The 24,341-nt window shown below is 40.6% G+C and overlaps 2 protein-coding genes across 2 annotated transcripts; one reads left to right on the top strand and one right to left on the bottom strand.

Moving 5' to 3' along the window:
• Positions 1-192: 192 nt before the first annotated feature.
• si:dkeyp-28d2.4 (sialoadhesin) lies at positions 193-7,128 on the top strand. The gene is made up of 8 exons (XM_042067860.1): positions 193-226; positions 3,171-3,246; positions 3,537-3,899; positions 4,082-4,390; positions 4,528-4,791; positions 5,015-5,108; positions 6,404-6,449; positions 6,702-7,128. The coding sequence occupies exons 2-8, from the start codon at positions 3,195-3,197 to the stop codon at positions 6,951-6,953; spliced, it is 1,380 nt and encodes a 459-aa protein (XP_041923794.1). The 5' UTR covers positions 193-226; positions 3,171-3,194; the 3' UTR covers positions 6,954-7,128.
• A 1,041-nt stretch (positions 7,129-8,169) lies between these two features.
• On the bottom strand, positions 8,170-20,036 carry pck2 (phosphoenolpyruvate carboxykinase 2 (mitochondrial)). Its single transcript, XM_042067859.1, has 10 exons — positions 19,175-20,036; positions 15,335-15,538; positions 15,002-15,186; positions 14,473-14,679; positions 13,899-14,086; positions 12,377-12,539; positions 11,812-12,027; positions 10,956-11,093; positions 9,932-10,027; positions 8,170-9,682 (listed from the first exon to the last, which is right to left on the bottom strand). Exons 1-10 carry the CDS (start codon positions 19,204-19,206, stop codon positions 9,213-9,215), a joined length of 1,899 nt encoding a protein of 632 aa, XP_041923793.1. The 5' UTR covers positions 19,207-20,036; the 3' UTR covers positions 8,170-9,212.
• Between the last annotated feature and the right edge of the window lie 4,305 nt (positions 20,037-24,341).

Raw genomic sequence — 24,341 nt, 5'->3', positions numbered from 1 at the left:
CTTGTCCTCCCATGTCTGATCAGGGCTGGGGCCACACATCACTGGCGGCTTTAGTGCCCTGTCATATTCTACATTCACACGCACAACAGAATATACCACTAGTAGGGGAAGATTTCTTCTAACTTCTTTTTTTTCAATATAAAGAAGTGCAAGGCGTGAAAACAAGAAAGCTCATTTACATTCCAGCCTAGCTAGGAGCAGCTTCCTCTTTTTGGACTCTAGGAAGGTAAGAGCTCAAATTTTGCACATTGATACTCTCAAGCAACAGAAGAAGGCTACTTTGCTCAACCATCTTTTAAAATCTGTCATACTTTCACAATGAAGTCTATTCAATTGTCTTTTAGGAACAGATTATTTAAATTAAAATAATTTAAATATACAGGGGCAAGAAAAAGTGAACCTATGCTAAAGTTGACTAAAAAGAGGAATAAAAAATCATCTTTTGGAAATTGATCTTAACGCCTTAAGTGAAAAATGAGGAAATATCTAACCTTTAAGGACACCAATTTATAAATAAATAAATGTTATTTCAGTTAGCCTATTAGCTGGTTTGATTTGCATTGAGCTCAATGAGCATCAAACCATCTAATAGGCTAACTGAAATAACACCCATGCCAATCTCTAGGTATGGTGAAGGGTATGTGATGATGTGGGGCTATTTTAATTCCAAAGGCCAAGGTAACTTTATCAGGATGCACAGTATTCTGGATCCATTAAATAACTGGCCTTTAAAAATAAAAATCTGCCTGTCTCTATGGGAATTTAACATAGGGGTGGGAATACTTATGACCCCTGTATTTTAAGGAAGAACATTTATTTATTTGATACATTATTCATTCTACGACGGAGTATTAGGGCCACACATGAAGAAAAAAAATATTTTTGCCATGGCGAGATTAAACTCGACATGTTGACTTTAAAGTCAGCATGTCGACATTAAACTCGACATTTCGAGAATAAAGTTGAAATGTAATGTCGACTTTAATCTCGACGTGTCGACATTAAACTCGACATTTCGAGAATAAAGTTGAAATATATCTACTTTAATCTCGACGTGTCGACTTTCAGATAGATTGCGTCTTGTCTGTTAACTACTCATTGCCGTCATCGTGAAGTGCTGTATCTCGCGGTTGGAAATACCATGCACTATGCCGTTTAGTATATAGCTAGAATAATACATGTATCCAATGATATGTTTCTATACAAAATGCTATTTCACTCTGTTTTACGTGGGTAAGGCCACCGCACATTCAAAAAACTGCCCTTCATGAACCAGGCCGTCACTCTCCATAGGTTAACTAATTTCTCTAAAACTGCTTTTCCATGTCTCACCTGCAATAAACATAGGAGGCTATAAACACAGGTATAGCCTAAGCATATATACTATTTTGATCCCGTGAGGGAATATGTGTGCATGTATACTTTATTTATGCACTGTGTGTGCATATGTGCGCATGTAGGCTACTAGTACATGGGGTGGTCGGGAAGAAGGACAGCTTCATTCGTCCCTAGACATTCAGCAATAGGCTGTTTTGCATCCATTACAAACAACCAATGTGAAATTCTACGATTGGGGAGAGCGCCTAGTATGCCTAGTCTAGTGCATAAGCATAAAGTTGAACCTTTAGATGAAAAACACTCTTTAATAATAGGCCTACAATAAATAAAAAAAAAACGCTAATGACGTTTAGGCTACTTTTGACCATCGCATTTATCGCCTGTAACTCCGTGATAAGGACCTACAGGAAAGTATTTGACTGAGCAACGGAGGTTAATGTTTTATGTTTTGTTCACATGATATAGGCCTATGTCTAATCATTGTTGCAGTCGAAGAAAACTGGAATGTTTAATTCGTCCTCCCTTTCAATCGTCCCGAGCGGTCCTTCTCTCTCCAAACTAACTTTATTCTCAAAATGTTGAGTTTAATGTCGACACGTCGAGATTAAAGTCGACATGATATTTCAACTTTATTCTCGAAATGTCGAGTTTAATGTCGAAATGGCGACTTTAAAGTCGATACATTGAGATTAAAGTCGACATTACATTTCAACTTTATTCTCGAAATGTCGAGTTTAATGTCGACATGGCGAGTTTAATCTCGTCATGGCAAAAATATGTCTTCCTTCATGTGTGGCCCTAATACTCCGTCGTACATTCACTAAGAAAATAGGTTAGATATTTCCTCATTTTTCACTTAAGGCATTAAGATCAATTTCCAAAAGATGATTTTATATTCCTCTTTTCAGTCAACTTTAGCATGGGTGCCAATACTTTTGGCCATCACTGTATACACACACACCCTATGTTAAATTCCCATAGAGGCAGGCAAATTTTTATTTTTAAAGGCCAGTTATTTCATAGATCCAGGATATGCATCCTCATAAAGTTCCCTTGGCCTTTGGTATTAAAATAGCCCCACATCATCACATACCCTTTACCATACCTCGAGATTGGCATGGGATACTTTCCATAATCTTGAATTTCCCCTTGGGGATCAATAAAGTAAGTAAGTATGTATGTATGTATGTATGTATGTATGTATGTATCTATCTATCTATCTATCTATCTATCTATCTATCTATCTATCTCTTAAGATCAATTTCCAAAAGATGATTTTGTATTCCTTTCCTAGTCAACTTTAGCATGGGTTCACATACTTTTTCTTGCCACTGTAACTCTAATCATGCAATAAAGGCAAATGAACTTAGAAAGGGGATGTGAAACATGATGAGCAGAAATCTACTATATACTTTTTCATTTGGATTCTTAAGAATATTCCAAAGTGTTGAAGACATTGCTTCCCTTTTTTTTTTTCGATTCAGTACTTTTTTCAGGGGACTGCACAATGGATTTGTGTTCCATTTTTCCCCCACTTGTATACATCTTGTGCGGTACAGAGTACATGCCATGTTTGAAGCAGGAAGTGGTAGATCAGTGTTGAAACCAATCTGCTTGTCTGAGGAGATGCTGAAATGTTCAGACAACAGTCTGTTTTTGCCCCATTGTTCTGCAAGTTGTGCATAGTTAACAAAATGACTTTAGTGTGTTAGAATAAAAGGACTATGTACATAAGCTTCATGCTCTTACAGTAATAATATATTCATGACTTTTAGCATTTTGTCTTTGTCTGTGATACTACTGTATACATTTTTACATGGGTTTCCTGTTAGTGTGCTAAATTTAAAGACGAAGTGATGATCTTCCTCAACACCTTCTTTTTCTTTCATCTCCTGTTCTTCGCAATAGGTCAGTTTATTTTTTACATTTTCCTCAAATGTTTGTGATTGATCTTTGAATAGTTAAATTGTTTTAAAAATCTATGGCAATATGCAAGTGGTCATCATGGATCACTTTGGGGGAAATATTAAGTAATTTCTATAAGAGGCCATGTACAGCTATGAATGTCTTATACCTACAGAAGTCCATGGAAATTCTTTTTTGTAGCACACTTAAATATATAGGCCTACTATTTGTAAAGAAGGTGAACAGAGACTTAACATTATAGTAAAAATGATTGTACTTAATGTGTTTTTCAGGGGAACGGTCATACTCGGTATCACTGCCAGAGAGACTCTATGCCTTAGGGGGATTCTGTGTGGTGATTCCCTGTTCATTTGATATCCCTGATTTTGAAACCAAACTGAACATCTCTAAGTCAATTAATGGATTGTGGATTAAAGGCGGAAAAAAATTTGATAATCTCCCAGTGGTTTTCAATGGCACTACTAACATAACCAAGTTGTTTGAGAGAATAGAGATCACTGGAAATCTACATCAGAGAGATTGCACAACTATCTTCTACAACGTGAATCAAAGCCATGCAGATAAATACCATTTCAGAACTGAGATGACCAATGAACTATATACGTTCAAGGAGTCATTTCGTCTGATTGTTGAAGGTAGGAGGTTCACCTCTTGGGTTTTCTGAATTATTGCTGCACTATCATAACTTTAGAGTAACATTCCTTGTTGATAAGAATAGTGTTCAATGTAAGAAACCTCTTGAGTTGAGCCAGTTGTGTAATCTGACTAGTTTTAATGCCAAAATGAAAGCTAAATTTAAAGCCCCCCTCTCCAACAGATTCTCCATTGAGTCCACGGGTATCAGAGATGTCTGAGGTGTCAGAGGGGACATCAGTGAATCTGACCTGCACTGCTGCTGCTCCCTGTCTCTCTCAGTCTCCTACCATCACCTGGTCTCTTCCCACTGGGAACACACACACTCACATACAGGACGAGAAGTATGGCAACAGATCCCTTGTGTCTTTTTTGACCTTCACTGCTTCCCATAGTCACCATGGGAGAAAAATCTACTGTACGGCTTCTTACCCCAGACAGAACGGCAGCTCTGTGGAAGCCAACAGCACTGTGCAGATACTCAGAGTCTTGTGTAAGAATTTGTTTTGTCACTGGCTCAGTATGGTTAATGGTTCAGTAAGATGTCTCGAATGTTAAAAGTTACCTCTCTTTCATACAGACCCTTCAAGTGTTTCTAATTTCTAATATATTTTATGATCTCTCCCCCAGTCTCTCCTGTGAATGTGGTGGCCTCTGTGAGCACTTCAGGTCCAGCAGCAGAGGGCTGTAGTGTGACTCTGACCTGTAGTAGCAGTGTGGCCAACCCTCCAGTGCAGAAATACACCTGGTTTAGAAGGGGCCAGCACACACCTATAGGATCTGGACAAACCCTCACCTTCAATCTCAGCTCCAGTGATGAAGGACAGTACTACTGCAGGGCAGAACATCCACAGGGGGGAAAGGAGTCTGCTGCAGTTAATCTGATGATTACAGGTATTCTAAAAACACACAAACCAAACAAAAAAACTATTAAGAATCATCCCGGAAACCGGAGAGTGTTTTACATGAAAATATAACAAAGTTTGAAGCAGCAAAAACAACCATTAGCCCACTCTCAAATGCCCAGTGCGTGTATTGATATGGACAATGTAAACAAACTGTATGTTCAAACCATTATTAGTCTATGCTCAGAACCAATAAATTCTCTTCATTTTAGAGGATAAAAGGAATTTTTTCCTAACCATCGGGGTATCTGGAGGATCTCTGGCAATAGTAGTCCTGATGGCTGTACTGATCATTTGTGCTAAGAGGTAGATCTTTTCCATCACATTTCTGTTGCTCTTGTTCAAAGTGCCTCCATGCAGTAAGATGTTAACATCCCTTTGTCAAAGTATATTGTTATTGTGTTGCATGTGTGTTTATGGGACACAATAATTAATATAGTACAGATCTTTATTGTTGTTTTTGTGATTGGGGAATTCTGTTCACATTCAGGTCACTGTCAAGGATGGTCAAAAATACAGCAAAATGTATTTTAAAATAAAATATCAAATACACTGATTTTAAGTGTATCAAAATAAACTACAGCATACAGTAGCCACGCCATCAAAATAATGTATTTTTGTATTTAGAAAATACTAAAAATATTATTTAAAGGGAGCTTAAAATCACTTTGCCACCCTTCATACTGTATCTATTTAATGTATTGTTTATCAGTACACTGACTGTTGACAGTGTTTGAGAGCAACAGCTTTTCTCTGCCTATGAGACAGTCAGCATATCAACTGCCGGTTACATCTCTCTCAGCCTAAATACTGTATCAGAGATGCACTCAAAAAGTCACAATTGAACGTGTCACTTGGTACAAAGTGGAGACAAGTCCCTGACATTGTCAATGCATGCAACCAGATTGTTTGATATTGCACTGTGTAACGCTTTTGATCAGAAAGGATCAGAACCCTCTTAGTTGGGTGTGTAAGTGCTAAATAGTGTTTTATTGAAGCCAAGGGGGATAACTATGAACTTTTCATCATGTTGCTTTAGGGCAGGCGAGACATGAGCCAACTTTTTGAGCATTATTGCCGGGCTATCACATAATTAGTTCCTTGCGTTCCGATTGATTAAGTTCTCAAGAAACTGATGATTAAAGTTCTCAAGAAATTTGATGTTGGTGTGAGGGAGTGTATTGTGTGTGAGTCAAGCAACCTACACGTTACTCATCCTGTACTGGATCATCTTCCTGAAACTCAATATTCTGATGTCTATGCAAATGACTAAGTCAGCACCAGTCAGAGACTACATTCATTGTTTTGTACTTTTATGATGTCATCACATCACCAAAAGTATTGGTTTTACCAAATGTATTTGTAAACTACACCTATAAAGTATTTTGATACAAAATATGAAGCCATTTTCTTCAGCCCAATAAAATACAAATGACAAAATATTTTGTATTTGAAATACATATTTTAGATATTGTATCATCATAAATACTGCCCACCCCTGGTCACAGTTACAATGACTAAGATGCACTTTTAATTTAACTGATAACTTCATTATTACTGATGATAATCAAATAAAACATTGTGCTTGTGTATGTTTTCAGACATAACAAATCCACATCAACTAAAGAGCAGACTTCTGAGAGTGAGGTACAGTTGGCTATGTTTATATTTCCCATATAAATGAATAACAATGGTCGTAGTTGTAGTTGTTAAGTAGTTGTTAATATGGTTACAATTTGATATGAGAACATTACTTTGCCTCCCTAAAGGACTTTCTTTTTGTCATTGTCCTTTAGTTTGTGTACAAATACAAATGAAACTCAAATGAGCAGCGTCAGTATTACAATGAGAAATGGTCACTAAATGGTGCTACATAATGTGATTATTGGTCTCTCTTAGACCTCAGCTACATGCGAAAAGGAAGAGCCTGCACCCACTAGTGGACTCAAACCCTCAGAAGAACAAGTGGAGCTCCACTATGGGGAGATTGACTTCTCCAAAGTGCCTCTCAGAGACACCCACGAGGGGCAGGAGCAGGCACCAGGGCAGGAGACGGAGTACGCAGAGGTCCGTTTGTCAGGCAGAGACGTCCCGGCTAGTGATCAGACAGGTCCAGACAAAGAAGAGCTTTATGCCACCGTACAGAAGTAACTGAGAGTACTCCAAATTCATTTAAACTGAAACTATTTTGAGAAAATGCCATGTGTGCAGCCTTTTGTCCTCTGCCATCAGACTCCAGACAGACTATATTTATGTTTTAAATTATGCACCTTTTCTATCTCTGTTATGTAAGATAAATATATTAAAAATATATTTTATAAAATAATACCATGAATTTGATATTTATATGTATTAGTAGCTGTGTGAAAATTGTGTATATGTACTGTATATATTTCTCCAATCCACATACACACACAAGTACAAATATCCAGCAGGATTCAGATAATCCACCCCAAAACATGTGTTACCATGGAACAGCTTTCAGCCTCCTGATCAAACAACCAGTCACACAGCTCAAGGCATAATGCTTTTAGGCAAAGGAACAAATAAAACCCTGAAAGAGATACTACCATGAACACTTGCACACGAGTCCACACGTATACGACTCATAGTGAAATGAAGAGGTGGCTGTCCATTCTTCAGTGAACAGAACATGAAATGCATCCTACTGTGAGCATGCTGTGGCACCCCACAGTCTCACTGGCGCAAGAGAACAGACCTGCGTGGGACCATGGCTAGAATGGACTCGGTGTTCCTTTCATTGTTTTAGCACTCACAGTGCTGCTTCGTATGCTGCCAAGTGCTATTGCCAATTACTTTACAAGAGCCTATTATGTGCAGTATGTGTGGCCACACAGCTATAGGTAACCAAACCAAGGATTTCACCACATAAAATGTTACTGGTAATTTGGGTTTCATGCCATTGTAGAGCTGCTTAAAGTGTTCAAAGAAGATAGAAAAGATAACACTTTTTGGAATGTTAGTAGACCTTACTACTAAGGCTGCATATGTTGGGGAAAATATCTAATTGCAATTTTTCTGACTGGATATATTTCAATTTGATTTGCAATATAATTTTTGAAAGTCAGAATTCACAGAATTTAAGTTGGACCACTTCTGATTGGTGAGCTTGCCTAGTGCGTGACAAGCTCAGCATTCCTGTTAGGTGAGCTTCACTGTCTGTCACTCAAAGAGGATGACATGAATATAGAAAATCATACCTGTTACATTAACCATTAGCTAATTGCATTAGTCCAAATTGTGATTTCAATTAAGAATTGTAACTTTTAACTAAAAGTAGCACCTTGTAAACTCACCAAGAGAAATATGAGAAATATTTGCAATCTGGGAAAGACACACTCAGAAACATATTTATGTTTGTTTTTATTAAATCAGTTTTGATAAAAACAGTTCAGCATTTTCTTTGGTCCAGACACGTCAGTGTAGAATATGTGTAAACTTGCCATGCATTACCAATTCATTGAAAAATAGCTTTGGTTTAAAATAGTTTTAGTTTCTTGATTTTTAATAACATTTAAAACTTCAACTAAAAATAATTTCATTCCATGTGTGTTTCTTTATAAAGTGACTGATTTGCTCCCTGAGCTATCACAATGTGTTTCCTTTGCTGGCTGGCAACCCAGCAGACAAGGACAGACAGTCTAACAGCCCATAACCTTCAGCTAAACCCTCCAAGTCGTATGTGCTTCAGTACAACCTCGTTACCTCATCTACCAAAGCCAAAAAAACCACTTCACAAACACTGTGGTTATGACCTATTTGAGGATTTCAAGAGAATCCACTGATGAAAAATGACACGAGTAATTAATTAAAAGACTGCGAGGTTGTAGTTCCATGAAACACTGTGCTTTCCCCCAGTTGTGGGGCTGTGTTTGTAAACACCTGATGTCTCTTCTCTGTTAAGCTATTGTGAGGTGTCAGTAAGGCACTAAATTGCATTGGCTCTGTTGGATGATATCCTCTTTGAAGGAACAACGACCCTTCAGCTCTCAGAACAAAGGGGTGGCTTAGCTTCTTTGGTCAGGATCACAGGACGTTACATTATTTTTTTTCTGCCACTCCATGACACCGTTACTCACACGCACAATTTACATTTTTCGCCTTGGTCATGGAATGTCAAATTCACAGCCTCACATGTTGCTCACATTAATGCTCTAAACAGGCCCCGCCCCACCCACCCTTCATCAACTTTATTATCCATTGTCTTCCCGTTAACTCCTCCCCCCGACCCCAAAAAAATGATCATGCAGTAGCTTTTTCATTAACTTTAGTGTCCATTGTGTTGGCATTAGCCCACCCCCCACCCAGTTAAACCATCTCATCCCTCCTTCTCCTCCTCCTGTCCATGTCTATCTATCTATCTACTTTATCTATCCCTCTCTCCTCTGCTCAATCCCTCACCCTCTCCTCCAGTGCGTTGAGCTCCTCGCCCACCTGTGCGGGCAGGTCGGCGCCGACCTGCTGGGTGAAGTACGCCCGCAGCTCATGCACCTCTCGTTGCCAGAAGGGCTTAGGCAGGTCGAACAGTGCGCCCATGTCCACCTTCTCGCCGAGCCCCTCCATGCTAATGGCACCGTCTTGGGGCACCCAGCCCACCATGCTCTGCTTGGCCGCCTCGTCGTCGCTCTGGCGGCCGCAGCGGCGGAAGATCCACTCCAGCACGCGGGCGTTCTCGCCGAATCCGGGCCACAGGAAGGCTCCGCTGGCTGGGTCCTTGCGGAACCAGTTGACGTGGAAGATCTTGGGCAGCTGCGTGGGGGCCTTGCGTGACTCCATGCTCAGCCAGTGGGCCAGGTAGTCGCCGAAGTTGTAGCCGAAGAAGGGGCGCATGGCGAAGGGGTCGTGCATGATGACCTTTCCTACAGGACAAGTAAGAAATGACATTGTAATTAATTTCAGTTTAATTATGTTTGTATATAGGACCGTTAACCAAGCATACTGGCATGGTGAATATATAGAATTATTTCATAGGAAACACCTACACTAGCATTTCTATCTCTTACTGGGCTATCTGTACAGTATATATGGTAAAAGACTGTAAACAGCAACAGTTCTAGCACATTCTACCACCCTCACAAAGCTACCATGACAACAAAAAGTACACAAACCTTTATGCTCTGCTGCAGCTGTTGCCTCTGACCTCATAGCTGCTCCTACGAACACGCCATGACGCCAGTTGAAGGACTCATAGACCAGGGGCACACCTACGGAGAGGGAGAGGTGGCAGCAACAATTAATAAATAAATAAAACATAAGGAGCATGTGTGTGTGTGTGTGTCTGTGTGTGTGTTGAAAGGGATACGATAGAAGAGAGTCAAACATTCATTCACAAGAGGAAGTTCAGGACGATGACGGGGAAATTTCTCATCTCATGTCTCTCATGTCTGTTTCCCCATTCTATCTAATGCTATCAGAGGTCACATAACATTTGTGGTACTGCTTTATCATTAAAAAAAACACTTTCAAGTTATATTTTGGGTGTCTCTGTTGAGTCCATGGTTAAACCTTGGACCATGGTTAAACAATAGATATATTTATATACCTTCCCATGACGTTTTCTTTCTATTTAACACCAAACACCTCCATATTAAGTGTTAGGGTTTTCCCATCCCTGCTTGGTGCTTCCTGTCTTCATATACAGTATGTGACGCCTGTCATTCCCCTACATTTGGTAGGTACGATGGATAACAGGTTTTCTACTCTGTAGCAAGTTTGCTTACTGACTACCACTAATTATGTATACTTGCTCTAAATAAATGATTTCCATCAGCATAATTACTATGCTTTTGGCAGTATAAAACAGGTGTGTTTAGCTACAACATGGTACTAGTAAGGTGCACAAAACGAAAGGAACAATATTGGCACCTGGAGAAAGTGAGTGAATACAGCAGAGAACAGAAAACACCAAGACTGTCCACTATGCGGGATAAAGTCTAGTCATATGACACCAGCCACCCCCCAGTCAATCCACTTTTTCATCCTCTGACCCAAACAGTGAATGCAAACAAAAGAAATGCAATTATATGTTTTTTTACTGTCTATTAAAGGGAAAGGATTTTGACACGAATTTCCAACCTGCCATCCCTTTTCACATTTATTTTATTCAGCGCTTCCATGGTCCCTAATGCTCACCTTCTGGTCTGCGGCCTCCAAAGATGATGGCATCGATGGGCACACCCTCGGCGCTCTCCCACAGGGGGTCGATGATGGGGCACTGGCCAGCGGGGGCACAGAACCGTGAGTTGGGGTGAGCGCAGGGAGTGCCATCTCCTGTGGACGCGTGAGAGATGGGAGGGTGATCAGAGGAGAGGAGAACTACACAGAGAGTAACGAGTACTACAGGGCTGGGACACATAGATGTGTAGAATCAAACATGGCTGACACGTTTTAAATAAACTGAATGAAAAATAACTAAATGTTCTACAATTTAAAATACTGAAGTTACAGTTCTGATCACAGCAAGCGTTCTGTGGTGCAATGATTTCTTAACATAACAGTCCATTGTCTCACTTCTGCAAAAGCTATATATTCTTTTCTTTGGAGACATGAACAAACAGATTAATGTTATGACATCACACTGGATTTTTTGGAGAGTTTCAATACCCGGTTTATGTATGCATTTACTGTATGTGATGTGACTATATGTGAATTAAGACACATATTGATGATTACCACTATGGATATCCCACATCTGTGTAACTCATGTAAATGTAATCTATGTAAAAAAAAGGTCAAATCTAGCACTCAAATTCAATGTAGATTCTTTTAGAATAGATTCTTTAGAAGGCTAAAGGCTAATAAGAAGCCACAGAACCCAAGCAAAAGAAGGAAGAAGCCATAGAAAGCTTTAGAGGCAGAGAAGGGTGACAGACAGGGAAGTTGAAAAATATTTTGGTATGCAAACTTCACCAAACAAAAGTATAAATGCAAAATGTTGGTCCCCTATCTCTTGGGCACTGATTGCTGGTTAATGGTGGCGATGTCTTACCGATCTTCCACGACTTCCCGTGCCAGTCAGTAAGGCCGACACCAGGGGCAGGGGCTTCCAGGCCTTCCCACCAGACCCCTCCGTCACTGGTCTCACCCACGTTGGTGAAGACCGTGTTTTTGGCAATGGTTGCCATGGCGTGGGGGTTAGTCTTCATGGAGGTGCCTGGAGCTACTCCAAAGAAACCGTTCTCTGGGTTAATGGCTCTGAGTTTTCCTGCGTGAGATAGAGGGAAAAATAAAAGTGCATGGGGGAGAGAGAGAAATGTAAATAGAAATTATAAACGGAAATATAAAAGTAAATCAATATGTCTGATAACCCCAATGTCCTGTCTTTTTTAGCCTATTGTAACCCCCCCACCCCCACCCCCCCAAAAAAAATACTAAATAGAAAAACTGAAAATGATTATTTACTGGATAGTCAGTATATTTAATTGTTTGCATTAACTAAAAAGTAAAGAAAGCAGGCTGGCAGTGCTTCTATTTCTGACATTGGGCTGGCTAGAGCAGTTCATAGTTCAAAGGTCAAATATCAAGATCTATAGGTTTCTCGTTCTTCTGCTCACCTTGGCTGTCGAACTTCATCCAGGCGATGTCGTCCCCAACACATTCCACGGTCCAACCTGGCAGCGCCGGCTTCATCATGGCCAGATTGGTCTTCCCACAAGCGCTCGGGAATGCCGCCGCCACGTAGCGCTTCACTCCCTGAGGGCTGGTGATGCCCAGGATCTACAGGGACACACAGGGGAACACGCAGGGGAACAGCAGAGAGAAGACGGGGACATGAGCTCCCAATCACAAGGTCACAGTCAAAGTCCCAATGAGTCATGGGGCACTGGAAAGTTTTTCTAAGAGTAGGACAAGCAAACAGTTCAAAATGTCATGACCTAGACTCTGTCCTGTAATTTGTGTCAGAGGGGATGGCTAAATGAGACCTCATCAGCAGCACTTCAATGTAACATTTGGGCAACAAGGGCATTTTAACTGTCCTTAGCAAAGCTTTGTAAACAACAGTGAACGTATCTGATTCAATGTCATCAGGTTTATTAAATAAGGCCTTGACTAGTGAGCTAGTTTTTGGAGGAGAAAGTTGAAATCGGCTAAGCTATTTTTTCTGGGAAGCTATGATTGTTGACTAGCTGCACGGAGGCATTCATGTCTCTTGTTTTTGTTAGTCTCTTTTGCTTGCACTAAAATCTCTGTAAATGTCTGGGAGGATGTGCTATTTTAGCTTGTGTTTTTGTCTGTGCTATTTAGCAAGCTCAGTATACTTGGCACAAAACAGATATGAACTGGATCCCTTTGGACAGCTGGTATATTTCCACGAAGTGAAATAGAAACAATAGTGTTTTATCTATTCTGTTTCCAAAGGCGTTTCTCAAGACAGAGTGCAAGGCATTTTCACTTCCACAGACAGAAACAAGTCTCCTGTGTTAACTGTCACTCTGTGCACAACATTCAAGTCTAATGTGCAAAGTCTATGTACACATTCTCTTAGAGATACCAAACTGCTGATCTAATCATCAGAACAAGTTTCTAACCAAATATAAGGACACAACATAAAACATCAAGAGCATAATACTGTAAGGTATGTAAGACATGGCAATTCTGGATACTGATGTAACAGGAATAGGCAACTTCGCAATCTTGCATTTCCAGTAACCTTAATTGAATGTCCTCATTGATCTTGCCCAACATTCAACTGCAACGGCATTTTCCAAGCATGCTCTCCCTCTAGTGGTTTATTGACAGAACTGCAATTCAACCTTTGTTTTCAGCTTTCAAAAGGCAACATGAAGAGGGAGGTGTATGTATGACCAGCATATCTTCAGCAAGCAATCCCTTATCTTTGATGTCTTTCATGACGAGAGAGATGATGTAGAGAACAAAGTGAGTGCGTACGTGTTTAAGCGTGTGTTCTCACTGGCATGTGCTCAACTGCTCTTTGCTCTATGGCTGTGTATGAGTAAAATGCAAAATATGTGTTCTTTGAGCCAACCCTTGTGGCAATGTTTTTTTGCCATTTTTGTGTGTGTGTGTGTGTGTGTACGTGTACGTGTGTGTGTGTGTGCGTGTGTGTGTATTCACCAGCATGTGTTCGGCAAGCCAGCCCTCATCTTTGGCGATGCGTGAGGCAATGCGCAGGGCGAAGCACTTCTTCCCCAGCAGTGAATTTCCTCCGTAGCCACTTCCAAAGGACAGGATCTGCCTGGTGTCTGGGAGGTGGGAGATCAGCACCTTCTCTGGGTTACAAGGCCACGAGTTCACCAACGGAGCTGAGACAGACAGAGAGAATGAGAGAGAGAGAGAGAGAGAGAGAGAGAGAGAGAGAGAGAGAGACAGAGAGAGAGGGGGGAGAAAGACAGTATTGTTTATATATGCATATGAAATGAAAACACTCAATCACAGTCATTCACATCCCATACTCTTCTGCTTGCATATTATATGATTCTAGCACTGTAGCTAAAATTATAATAGTTATAAATTATAATTATATAATTATAATAGGTAGACCTAAAAATCATTGTGTAAATTATGGCCATTATAAAGTATTGGCTTTTTTTTCAGTGCAGAGCAAGAATGTTGTAACAGCATGTTGCAACCTACTGACTGGCATCTAATTCCCAGAAGACACAAAAACAAACCACACTGACTTCAGTACCTTTCAGAGGGAGGGGTCTGCCCAGCGAGTGTTGGCACCGCACAAACTCTGCCCCCTGTGCCAGCTTCTGCATGACAGGACTGCCCATGCGGGTCATGACACCCATGCTAGCTACCACATATGGGGAATCTGTGACCTGGACGCCAAACTTGGACAGCGAGGAGTTCACTGGACCCATGCTGAAGGGGATCACGTACATCGTCCTCCCTGCACACAGACAGACAAAAAACAAAGCAAGAAAGTAAAAAAGACAGGTTAGAACCACAGCAAGGCAGAGAAGTATCAGAGGAAGGTTAGGATCTGTGTATGTGTATTTAACTGTAGCATTGTGTGTTTGTGTGTGTGTGTGTGTGTGTGTGTGCACGCATGCAATGAGTCTGACTGTACTGTGTATGTGTGTATGCTTTTGTGTGCTTGTGTGTGAGAGTGTTACTTACACCTACCTGAATGAATGTGTGTGAGGCTGACTGTAGAGTGTATGTCTGTGTGTGTGTGTGTGCGCGCGTGTGAGCATCTCATTCGCACCCACCAGCCATGCAGCCAGGGAAGCGGTCCTTTCTGGCCTTCTGGAAGTCGCTCTCGCTCATCCAGCTGCCCAGCTGGCTCTTGGCCCCGCCACTGGGGATGGGGATGGTGTCGCGCTCCTGCTTTGTTACGATCACCGTCTTACTCTCCACACGAGCCACGTCGCGGGGGTCTGTGCGTGCCAGCCAGCTACACACAGACACACACACACACACACACACACACACAGTATTTACATGGATGACCATTATTTGATCAAAATGGAATGCCATATACAAAAGTGCAGCTGACATGGAGCACCCCCTTGTGTTGAAATACGGATCATGTCATTACTCACCAGTTCTCATACTTAGGCAGTTTCTTGACCATGCCCTCTTTTTGCATGTCTGCGTAAATGTCCTCAAGCTCCTCAGGCGACCCAGTCACCACATGGACCTTGGAGGGCTTGCACTCATCCACTGCCCCCTTCACAAACTCAGCCACCGCAGGTGGGAGGGAAGGGATAGAGGCCAGGGAACGCAGCCCCATGGCTGTCCCCGGTCTGACAAACAAACAAATGAATTAATGAGTGAGTGAATGAAGGAAGGAATGAATGAATGAGTGAATAATATCATAACAATGCCATTGTTATTATTGAATGCATTGAATGACTACCCACTTTAACATAATGTCTTTTCTCAAGTAACAACAGTGTTACTAACCTTAAACTTAAGCCTATACCTACAGTAAATAACAAAGACAGTGTGTGTATCACTGCTGAAGAGGATATTAGAGAATATTTGAAATGTCGAGCAAATATAGTCAGTAATCAGTGAGAAAGGATAGGAGTGTAAAATACATCCTATGGGAAGGTTTGTGTGATACAGACCAGAAAAATGTATCCATATTTTTGAAAATCTCTTGAATGAAGACTCATAAGCAATGCTTTGAATTTATAATGTCCAGTCTCCAAAATGAGGCTTTTCAAGGGAAACATCATTTGAGGACAGGTGTTATTCAGACAATGACTTGAAGCTCTCACTGTGACAGAACAGGAGAGGTCTGGAGTCATAATATACCATTTTCCTGAGACTACTGTCCTAAATTGGCCCCTAAAAGGCCTAAAGGAAAGCTAGCCAAATAGGCTAAACTGGTTCCTGTTGAAATGTTGTATATGTATTATACTAATGGCACACCTGGGACTTTGAACTCGGTGAACTACATTCTACACTCTGGACCCTGAGCTATACTCTGGAGGGCTTAACCAGGCATTGAATCAACAAGTCATTCCAGGATTCGTTGCAATAGGATGCTGCCCCTTGAATTGACATGGTTTTCTTAAGGCTACAAAAGACTTAAGATGTTAAGAACTTTGGAAGAAGAAATCAGTTAAGCTCCACTTAAGATAATTGATTTTATGTTATTATGTTAAACATTAACAAGCAATCAGCCCAGAGTGCTAACACTAAAGCATGAGGGCCAAAAGGATCAGGGCAGTATTTGATCTTTTAAAAATTACATTGAAAGACACTCACATGTAAGTTGCCTCTATTGTCTATTGTCCAAAGTTGTCCAGTGTGGCCTGATATCCTATAGCAGCTATAAATTATATCCTGTTTGTTTTGTCCTGCAGCCAATACAAGCTACCAGGATTTGACTTGCCAACTATAACAAACATGTCCAACACAACCTAACACTAACACTATCAACGGCTGCATTTAGAAAACTGGTTTGATCGGTGTCAGTGTGATGGCTGCATTCTAAATCAAAGGGTTTATTCATATAAAAATTCCACAAAGAAAAATAAAGTAAAAAATTGAAATCACGTTTTCCTGCTTTCCTGTTCAGCTGGTAGTGTCAAATGTGTGACCACCAGTATGCCTACTCCAGTAATATAGGGCAGCAAGATGTTCATTAAATGGTTGGGAAAGAAAGGTTGGCTCTATACTGTGACCATAGGTTGGCTCTATACTGTGACCAACTTTCCTGAAAGTATCCTACAAAATAAAACAGAGGACAAAGTTCACACTAAAGAGTAGCTTGTCCTTTTTGTTTGGGTACTGAACAATCAGTCCAGAGCTCCAAAAGTGCAGACAGGGTCATAAATTGGTCTCTGAATCTCTGCTAAATAGCCCAGCACAGCACAGCATTATTGGTTAGGTGGTCAGTCATTTGACTTGACCAAGAATGTCTTCAATTACACAAAATGTGACTCGTATCCACAGTGGCTTGTGAGTAAAATTACGTGGAGAGATGTTTTTTTTTTCTTTTTAACTCTGCTATTGGTTATGGTGTCTCACTGCTTTAATCCCTGACCTTTGACCTGTTCTCTTTTACCATCCTTCTATCTCATCATTCTTGTCTCGTCCATCCCCTCCCCTAAGCATGGACTTGTATGCAATCTGTTGAACAACTCCATACCCTGAAGAATGTTTTTTCCCCTGCATATCACTAAAATACCCTCTGATCCAAGCACCTTGGCCAAAAAACTGATAGCACAAATTGGTATCTACTTGCACATACATGCTCACATTTCAGGAGATCTGTGCCTATAGCCCTATATAGTTTGCAATTTTCTTGTGGCTACATGGGATTTTGGGAAACAGTATGGAGATGCAGTAACAGAATGTGGCAGACAGAAGCACAAAGTGTGAGAGCAGAGATAAGTCTGTAAATGTATCATTCTCTCTTTCTCTCTCTCTCATTTCTCTTCAGTGTCTAAACACACCTCCAGATAGGCTGACCAATCGCGAGGTACGAAGCACAAGCACACCCACTTTTTGTTGTTCCCAAAATTGTAAAAGTTCACAGTCTCTGTGGGCATATTGCAAAGATGTGTGCAACACTTTAACACACACAGGTCTTGACAAGGCCTTCACAAATTATGTGTGTACCGCAGTTTAACCAGTGTGTAATGAGAGCGGTTAGGCAATCATTTCGCAAGAATGCACAAAAAAACAAATACAAACAGAAAAACAAAAATGCACACACGTGGAGGTTGTGTGCAAAAGTCAAGTAAAAAGAGGAGGAATTTGAACTTGCTTTTCATTTCACATAATGTACATATCTTATGCTTTTGTACTTCAAATTTGATTTTGATTTCTTCTGTTCTTCCCTATTATACGGGACATTACATCCACATTATAGAGTATAGAGTTTCTGTGCTCACCCCACAGATGTCACCCATATGCCAACAGACTCACTAGCGCGCGCACACACACACAAATCATACAACAAAAATAATAGCAGAACGCAGTCAGAACATAGTCAGATTTACTTTACTTTACAGATAGACTTTGATAACATTAACCCATAGGTTGTTTTGCTACACCGCCTGACAAGGGAATGTAAGTGCATAGATTAAATTATTCAGACTTTATTCCGAGTCTTATGGATGCCTCAGTTAGATAGAGTGATACTAGATCTAGATCTACTGACAACTTGCTATATTTTCGCTATTGGATTACCACAAGGTATCAGGTTGCAAAATGATATGCTATACAACACAGTATTCATTTCATGGTTGTTTGTGCTGCATCTGTGTCTTACTGTCAGGAATTTATCACCTTCTTTAATCTTTAATACCAATGTCATACTAGAGTTTACGGTAAATACACTATACAGTGTGTGGAAAACTAACTCAGATTCCACTATTGGTTTCCAGGCTTCTTCCCACCCTCTCCAATGCAAACATTCAAAGGAGCAATGTTCAACCCTGAGGTAGGTATTCAGTCAGTATAGCGACACACTGCTGTTAGCACCCAACACAATTGGATTGGTTACCAATAAGACCGGTTTTGAAGAAACACAATCAGATTCACATGGAATAATAACGTGATAAAAGCATATGACATGAACCCATAGCTGGTCAACCTGCGCAAAGTGAACAAAATAATGTTATAGCGCCAATGAACACATAGACCCACAATATGTCATTCAAAAAGTAAACAGGGAGAAGGATGTTTTACTAGGCCACATGCCAAGTGCAATATCTGAAAGATAGTGTCTACACTGCAAACCTCTCATAAGAGTTATAAGTTTACATCCTTAACATTACTGAGGCACCTGGGTACGCCATGTGCATGAGGCGATGTACAATTTATTCCACGCTCTGCCTGTACATCTCGTTCCACAACCTACAATCCGGAAAAGATCTGGAAAAAAAAATTAAGTAGCACATTTTTATTTTAATACATACCTTCTCAGTACTCCAAACAGAAGGCACGACATCTTCGACGACGTGGTAGTAGATCCCAAAAAATCCAAAAGTATTCAGTGGTTATAAAAAAACGGATGCTGCAATATATTATGGAGTGCGTCCAGAGCCAATCACTTCTCACATCTGATTGGTCTCGTGGACGGAGGTCTTAAGTTGAGGTAACTGATGTACGCGTAAAGAGAACCTTGCACTTTCGTAGCAGCAACACGTGTAACTTATCTAGTGTAGGACTACACACACCTCGTGTCTTAGCTTAATTTCTAGACAACAATAAGCGACCCTCTTCCGTCAGCACAAATTAAGATTCCAAACCAACAGTGCCAGCTATATTGATATTTACGCTAAATAAATAATTCCACTATTTGTTAATTTTAACGAGATTTGCTCATTGATGGATTGCTGTCTATGGTTACATTCACACAGTCACAGTCGGAACATCCGTTTAGGCTCAACAGGTCTGCAGAAACCGATCCGAAAACAAAGCTAAGACAACCTCACGAATACATCCAAATCGACGAATGAGAACAAACATTAACCTTATGCGGGCAACATTCTGAATTTCGATCAGTTCAACATCTTACACTTTCGCTCTCCTGCAACTAACAATATTGGCTTGCCACCGGCTGATGATGCAAGTCCTGTTCACGGTAGAATACTCTGTAACATTGTCGCTACATTGGTTGCAGTTGCAGCTGATGGTCCTGCTTCAGAAATAAATGAGGTCCTGATAAAGTCCAAGATGGGATGGTTTGAAGGTTAGGATGGCATCCCCTAAGTTGTATGGAGTATGACGACGACGCAGTGCCAAGTCAGCAGATGTTGTGATGAAAAGCTAGAAGTTTGGCCAGGAAGTCAAGGAAGCTCCCAGTGACGTTATGACCATGGGGGCACTCCTCAATACCGCTGAGCCAAATTACATGTTGCTATGTACTTACGTAGGCTATAGCCTAAATTAAACGATGTAGCCTACGTCGTTACTTTTAACGAACGTAAAGCCTATCTAACATCTTATTTAATGTTTTTTTACGGTTAACATACATGTTTCATTGTCTTACACAACTAAATGCTTCACGTGTCATTTCAAGGCAGTGGTGGGTAATCCATACTATATTTACCAGCTAGTTATATTTATTTGGAGTTTGGAACAACTGTATTTTCAACAGTAAAACCAATAGGCCTATGCCTATTGGGACCATTCAATGGGACCTGCAAGGGTTTGGGACCATTCAATATTTTTATTGTAAACTTACTTCCATAACAAAGACTGTGTTTGTGTAGGAGGAGCATGTATGCTCTCTGTGTGTGTGGGGGGGGGGGACAAATAAAGAAGGACATTGAAAGATAAGACTAAAGTACATCACACATGGTTAAACTTCAGCCTGTTGAAGATGATAAACCATGGCCTGAAAGCATGTAATCCAGCCACGTGTTGGCACAAACTTTTTCTAAAAACAAGCTGTATAGTTTACATAGTTACTTGATTCCAGATCTGAAAACATTTTAAATACTCCTTTATGTGTGTTATGCTGGCAAACAGCTCTTTTCTGTATATAAAAAATACTGTATACATTTCTGTTTTTATGACGTTCTGCAGAAATGGCCATAATAGATCTACTGTAGGCCGTATAAAACAGCCCTTAATTGGGGCTGGCTGCATGAAGTATTCCAAGTAATACTTGGCTCTGATTATATTCTTCACTAGACATTGGTGCATTTAGGTTGAAATAAAATGTCCCATCACTTTGCCACTTCCTTGTTTGGCGACTTGTGTATATTGTTGAATATTTGCACAGTGTTCAGACCTATGGTTCAGTGTTCAGACCTATTGTTCAAAATTGCATGTTTAAAAAAAAACACATTCAATTACTTTTGCATGTGTAATTATAAGGTTTTCTGTACAAAGAAATGTTTCATATTTTGATATTTGTTAGAACCCCTTTGCATCCCCTCACTTGTTTTTCATTCTGCACAGCTTTACTTTTGCAGAGCAGCCTTTGCCCCATGGACTTTGTTGGGAGACTAAAGCTCTAGTATCAGAGTCACAATGTAATCGCCAGGAATACATTATCAAATCAATAAATAACTGATGGTCCAAGAACTTCAGGCTGACTTTTGAACTTTCGGTACAAAGAAAAGAAATACTGTAAAAGCACCCCAGTGATAAACATGTAGTGTACAAGTACAGATTGGCAGACTGTTTTTCATCCAAATATTCCAGTCAGTGTTAGAGCTACATGGGTAATTGTCCACGCTCTCCACTTAGGAGGTTCAAAACGTGTCAGTGAATTCCTCTGAGCAGTGCAAAATGTCACTTCTTATCAAAGAGCTTGTCCAACTGTCTAATTGGCCTACACCTCAACCTCCTTCTGTCTTGCAAAGTGTTCAAGTAAGAAATATGATCCTATTTCAGCTCATGTTCCCAATGTTATGGCTCTGCAATACTTTGAGATAATTAGTCTAACCCCTAAATTGTCAGCCAAATGATAGGCTTTAATATACAGACGTGCAATAAAGATTATTTCTGTGTCTGACACACAGAGAGTGAAGGACCCTGCATACACTCAAACTTGGGAGCAAGTATGTCAAGCCCTTTCAGTTGACAGTCTAAACAATGCTGGAAGTATTAACTGGTGAATAAAGTCATTGCACTAAAATAAGCTGAATCTGCTGTGTGATAAGATGATGCCACTTTAGTGGGACATGGCTTGTCTTTTCCACTTGACTGACTTGATCAGAAAACACAATGGTCCAGTCAACAGGGTGATGCATTTATAGGCTACATCACTAATGTCCAAATAGCAGATAAATAAATCTTTAGATTAGATTAGATTAGATTCAATGTTATTGTCATTTAGCAGAGTATAGATACAGAGCCAATGAAATGCAGTTCACATCCAACCAAATGTACAAAGAAGCATTAAATACCAAAGTGCAGGTTGAGTATAGTATTCTGTGTATGATGGATATTAATTATGTACAACAGTATAGTTAGATTTCCAAATGACATGTCTACAGTGACAGATAAGGAGTATAGAGGGTTATGTACAGAGAGCATAAATATACATTCTATATGAATAATATATATATGTAATATATATGTGTAAACTGCACAGGTTTATGGTCAGGTTATGGAATATAAAAAAATAAATATATTGTGTAGTTTTGGGTGTTAGCAGTACAAAGGTGATGAAACAGTTGATGAAATTGATGAAACAGTACAGGAGTAAATGTAAACAGGTAAATAGTGCAGTGCAGTCAATCTAAACAGGTAAACTGTGCAGAAGTAAAAAGTAAACAGGTAAACAAGTAAACACCTAAAGTGCAAATGCTAGACAGGAGGTGTAGTTTTGTTCATCCGTGTTACAGCCTCTGGAAAGAAGCTGTACCTGAGCCTGCTGGTGTGGGAGGGCAGGCACCTGTATTGCCTGCCAGATGGGAGTAGGCTGAAAAGACCATGGCATCCTTGACAATGGATTTGCGCTGTTTGTACAGTGTTTATGATATGTGTTGTGGATGGAGGGGAGTTGGGAGCCAATGGTCCTTTGGGCCTATATGGTCCTTTTCCATTTCACTACTCTTTGTAGTGCCTTGTGATCAGCAGCGTTGCAGTTGCCGTACCATACAGAGATGCAGTTTATGAGTATGCTCTTAATGGTACAACGGTAGAAGTCTGATAGAATCTTAGGGCATAGGTGTGCCCTCTTAAGGGTCCGTAGTTCTTCACCAGACTTGAGTTGAGACCAAGAAAGATTTTCTGTGATGTGGATCCCAAGGAACTTGAAGCTAGACACACGTTCCACCTCAACATCGCTGATATGGAGGGTAGTTTTGTGCCTTGCTTTTAGTTTTCCTGAAGTCCACAATGATCTCATTGGTCTTCTGGTTGTTGAGTGCCAGTTTATTGTTTTTACACCACATAGCTAGGTGCTGAACTTCATCCCTATTATGCTGTTTCATCCTCCTCTCTGATCGGGCCCACCACTGTGGTGTCAACTTGTTTATGGCATTGGAGCCATAGACAGGGGCTCAGTCGTGGGTGAAGAGGGAGTAGAGCAGGGGGCTCAACACACAGCCCTGCAGCACGCCAGTGTTCAGGGTGATAGCGGAGGAGGAGAGACTCCCTAATTTAACAGTCTGGGGTCTGTTAGTAAGGAAGTCCATAATCCAGTTGCAGAATGAGTTGCGGATGCCAAGCTGGCCGACCTTGGAGGTGAGAGAAAGTGGAATAGAACATTATGTCCAATATTCCAATATGTGGTTTAATGTTCTGCATTATGTCCAATATTCCAATATGTGGTTTAATGTTCTGCATTTCTCATTAGTGGGTCACTTTGATACTAAAAGTATGATTCTATGTAATGACAGTATGATATCTGTACTGTCCCTGTGTATATCTGTGTGTGCCTGTATTTAGAGATAAGCAGGAATATTATGACTTTGCAGTGTTTCACTGTTCTGCATGGCTGCGTCAGTAGCTATCTGCTCCAGATTGCCAGGTTGCCACTAATCAGAGTCTGATTCAGTGTAGTCCACATGAGATGGGATGACCAACGTCATCTCCCGTCAGCCTGGAAGGATACTTAAACCCTAACTATTTCCTTGTCTAGTTAGTGCAGCTGATGGATCTTTAGGTGAAGTCATGCTGTCTCTCCCTTGATGCGCATCATTGTAAATAAACTCTGTTCCTGATTTTTCATACTATTGGTCTGACTGGGTCTCTATTAAATCTATGGTATCAAAATTACCATCAGAGGGGATTACAGTGTTGAATGCTGAACTGAAAGCCTACTGCCCCAGTCGTGGCCTACTGCCCCATTGCCCATTCAATTTGGGTTGACAGTGGATGTGACTTATAAGTTGGACCAATCAACATAGACCTAGGTCCCTAAGGGTTCCTATGCAGAAAAGGAAAAAGATCCTGCCCTGAAGTAGGAGCTGAAAGAATTACAGGAACTGTGGTCAGAGGAACTTAATAATCCCCAAATTGGTTCTATGAACGTTACGGTGGGAAAGGGACCAATGTTATACTGCCTCTTGTGGAGCATGAGACATTTTGGTGAAATTTAGGTTGAACAGTTTTAAGGTTGTAATGGTTGAAGTCCCCAGTGACAATAAAAGCCCCATCTGGATGTTTAGCCTGAAGCAA

The sequence above is a fragment of the Alosa sapidissima genome, chromosome 17, assembly GCF_018492685.1.
Source record: "Alosa sapidissima isolate fAloSap1 chromosome 17, fAloSap1.pri, whole genome shotgun sequence".
NCBI lineage: Eukaryota > Metazoa > Chordata > Actinopteri > Clupeiformes > Clupeidae > Alosa > Alosa sapidissima.
Note: the sequence above shows the minus strand (reverse complement) of the source record. Positions and strands in the feature narration are given on the sequence as shown.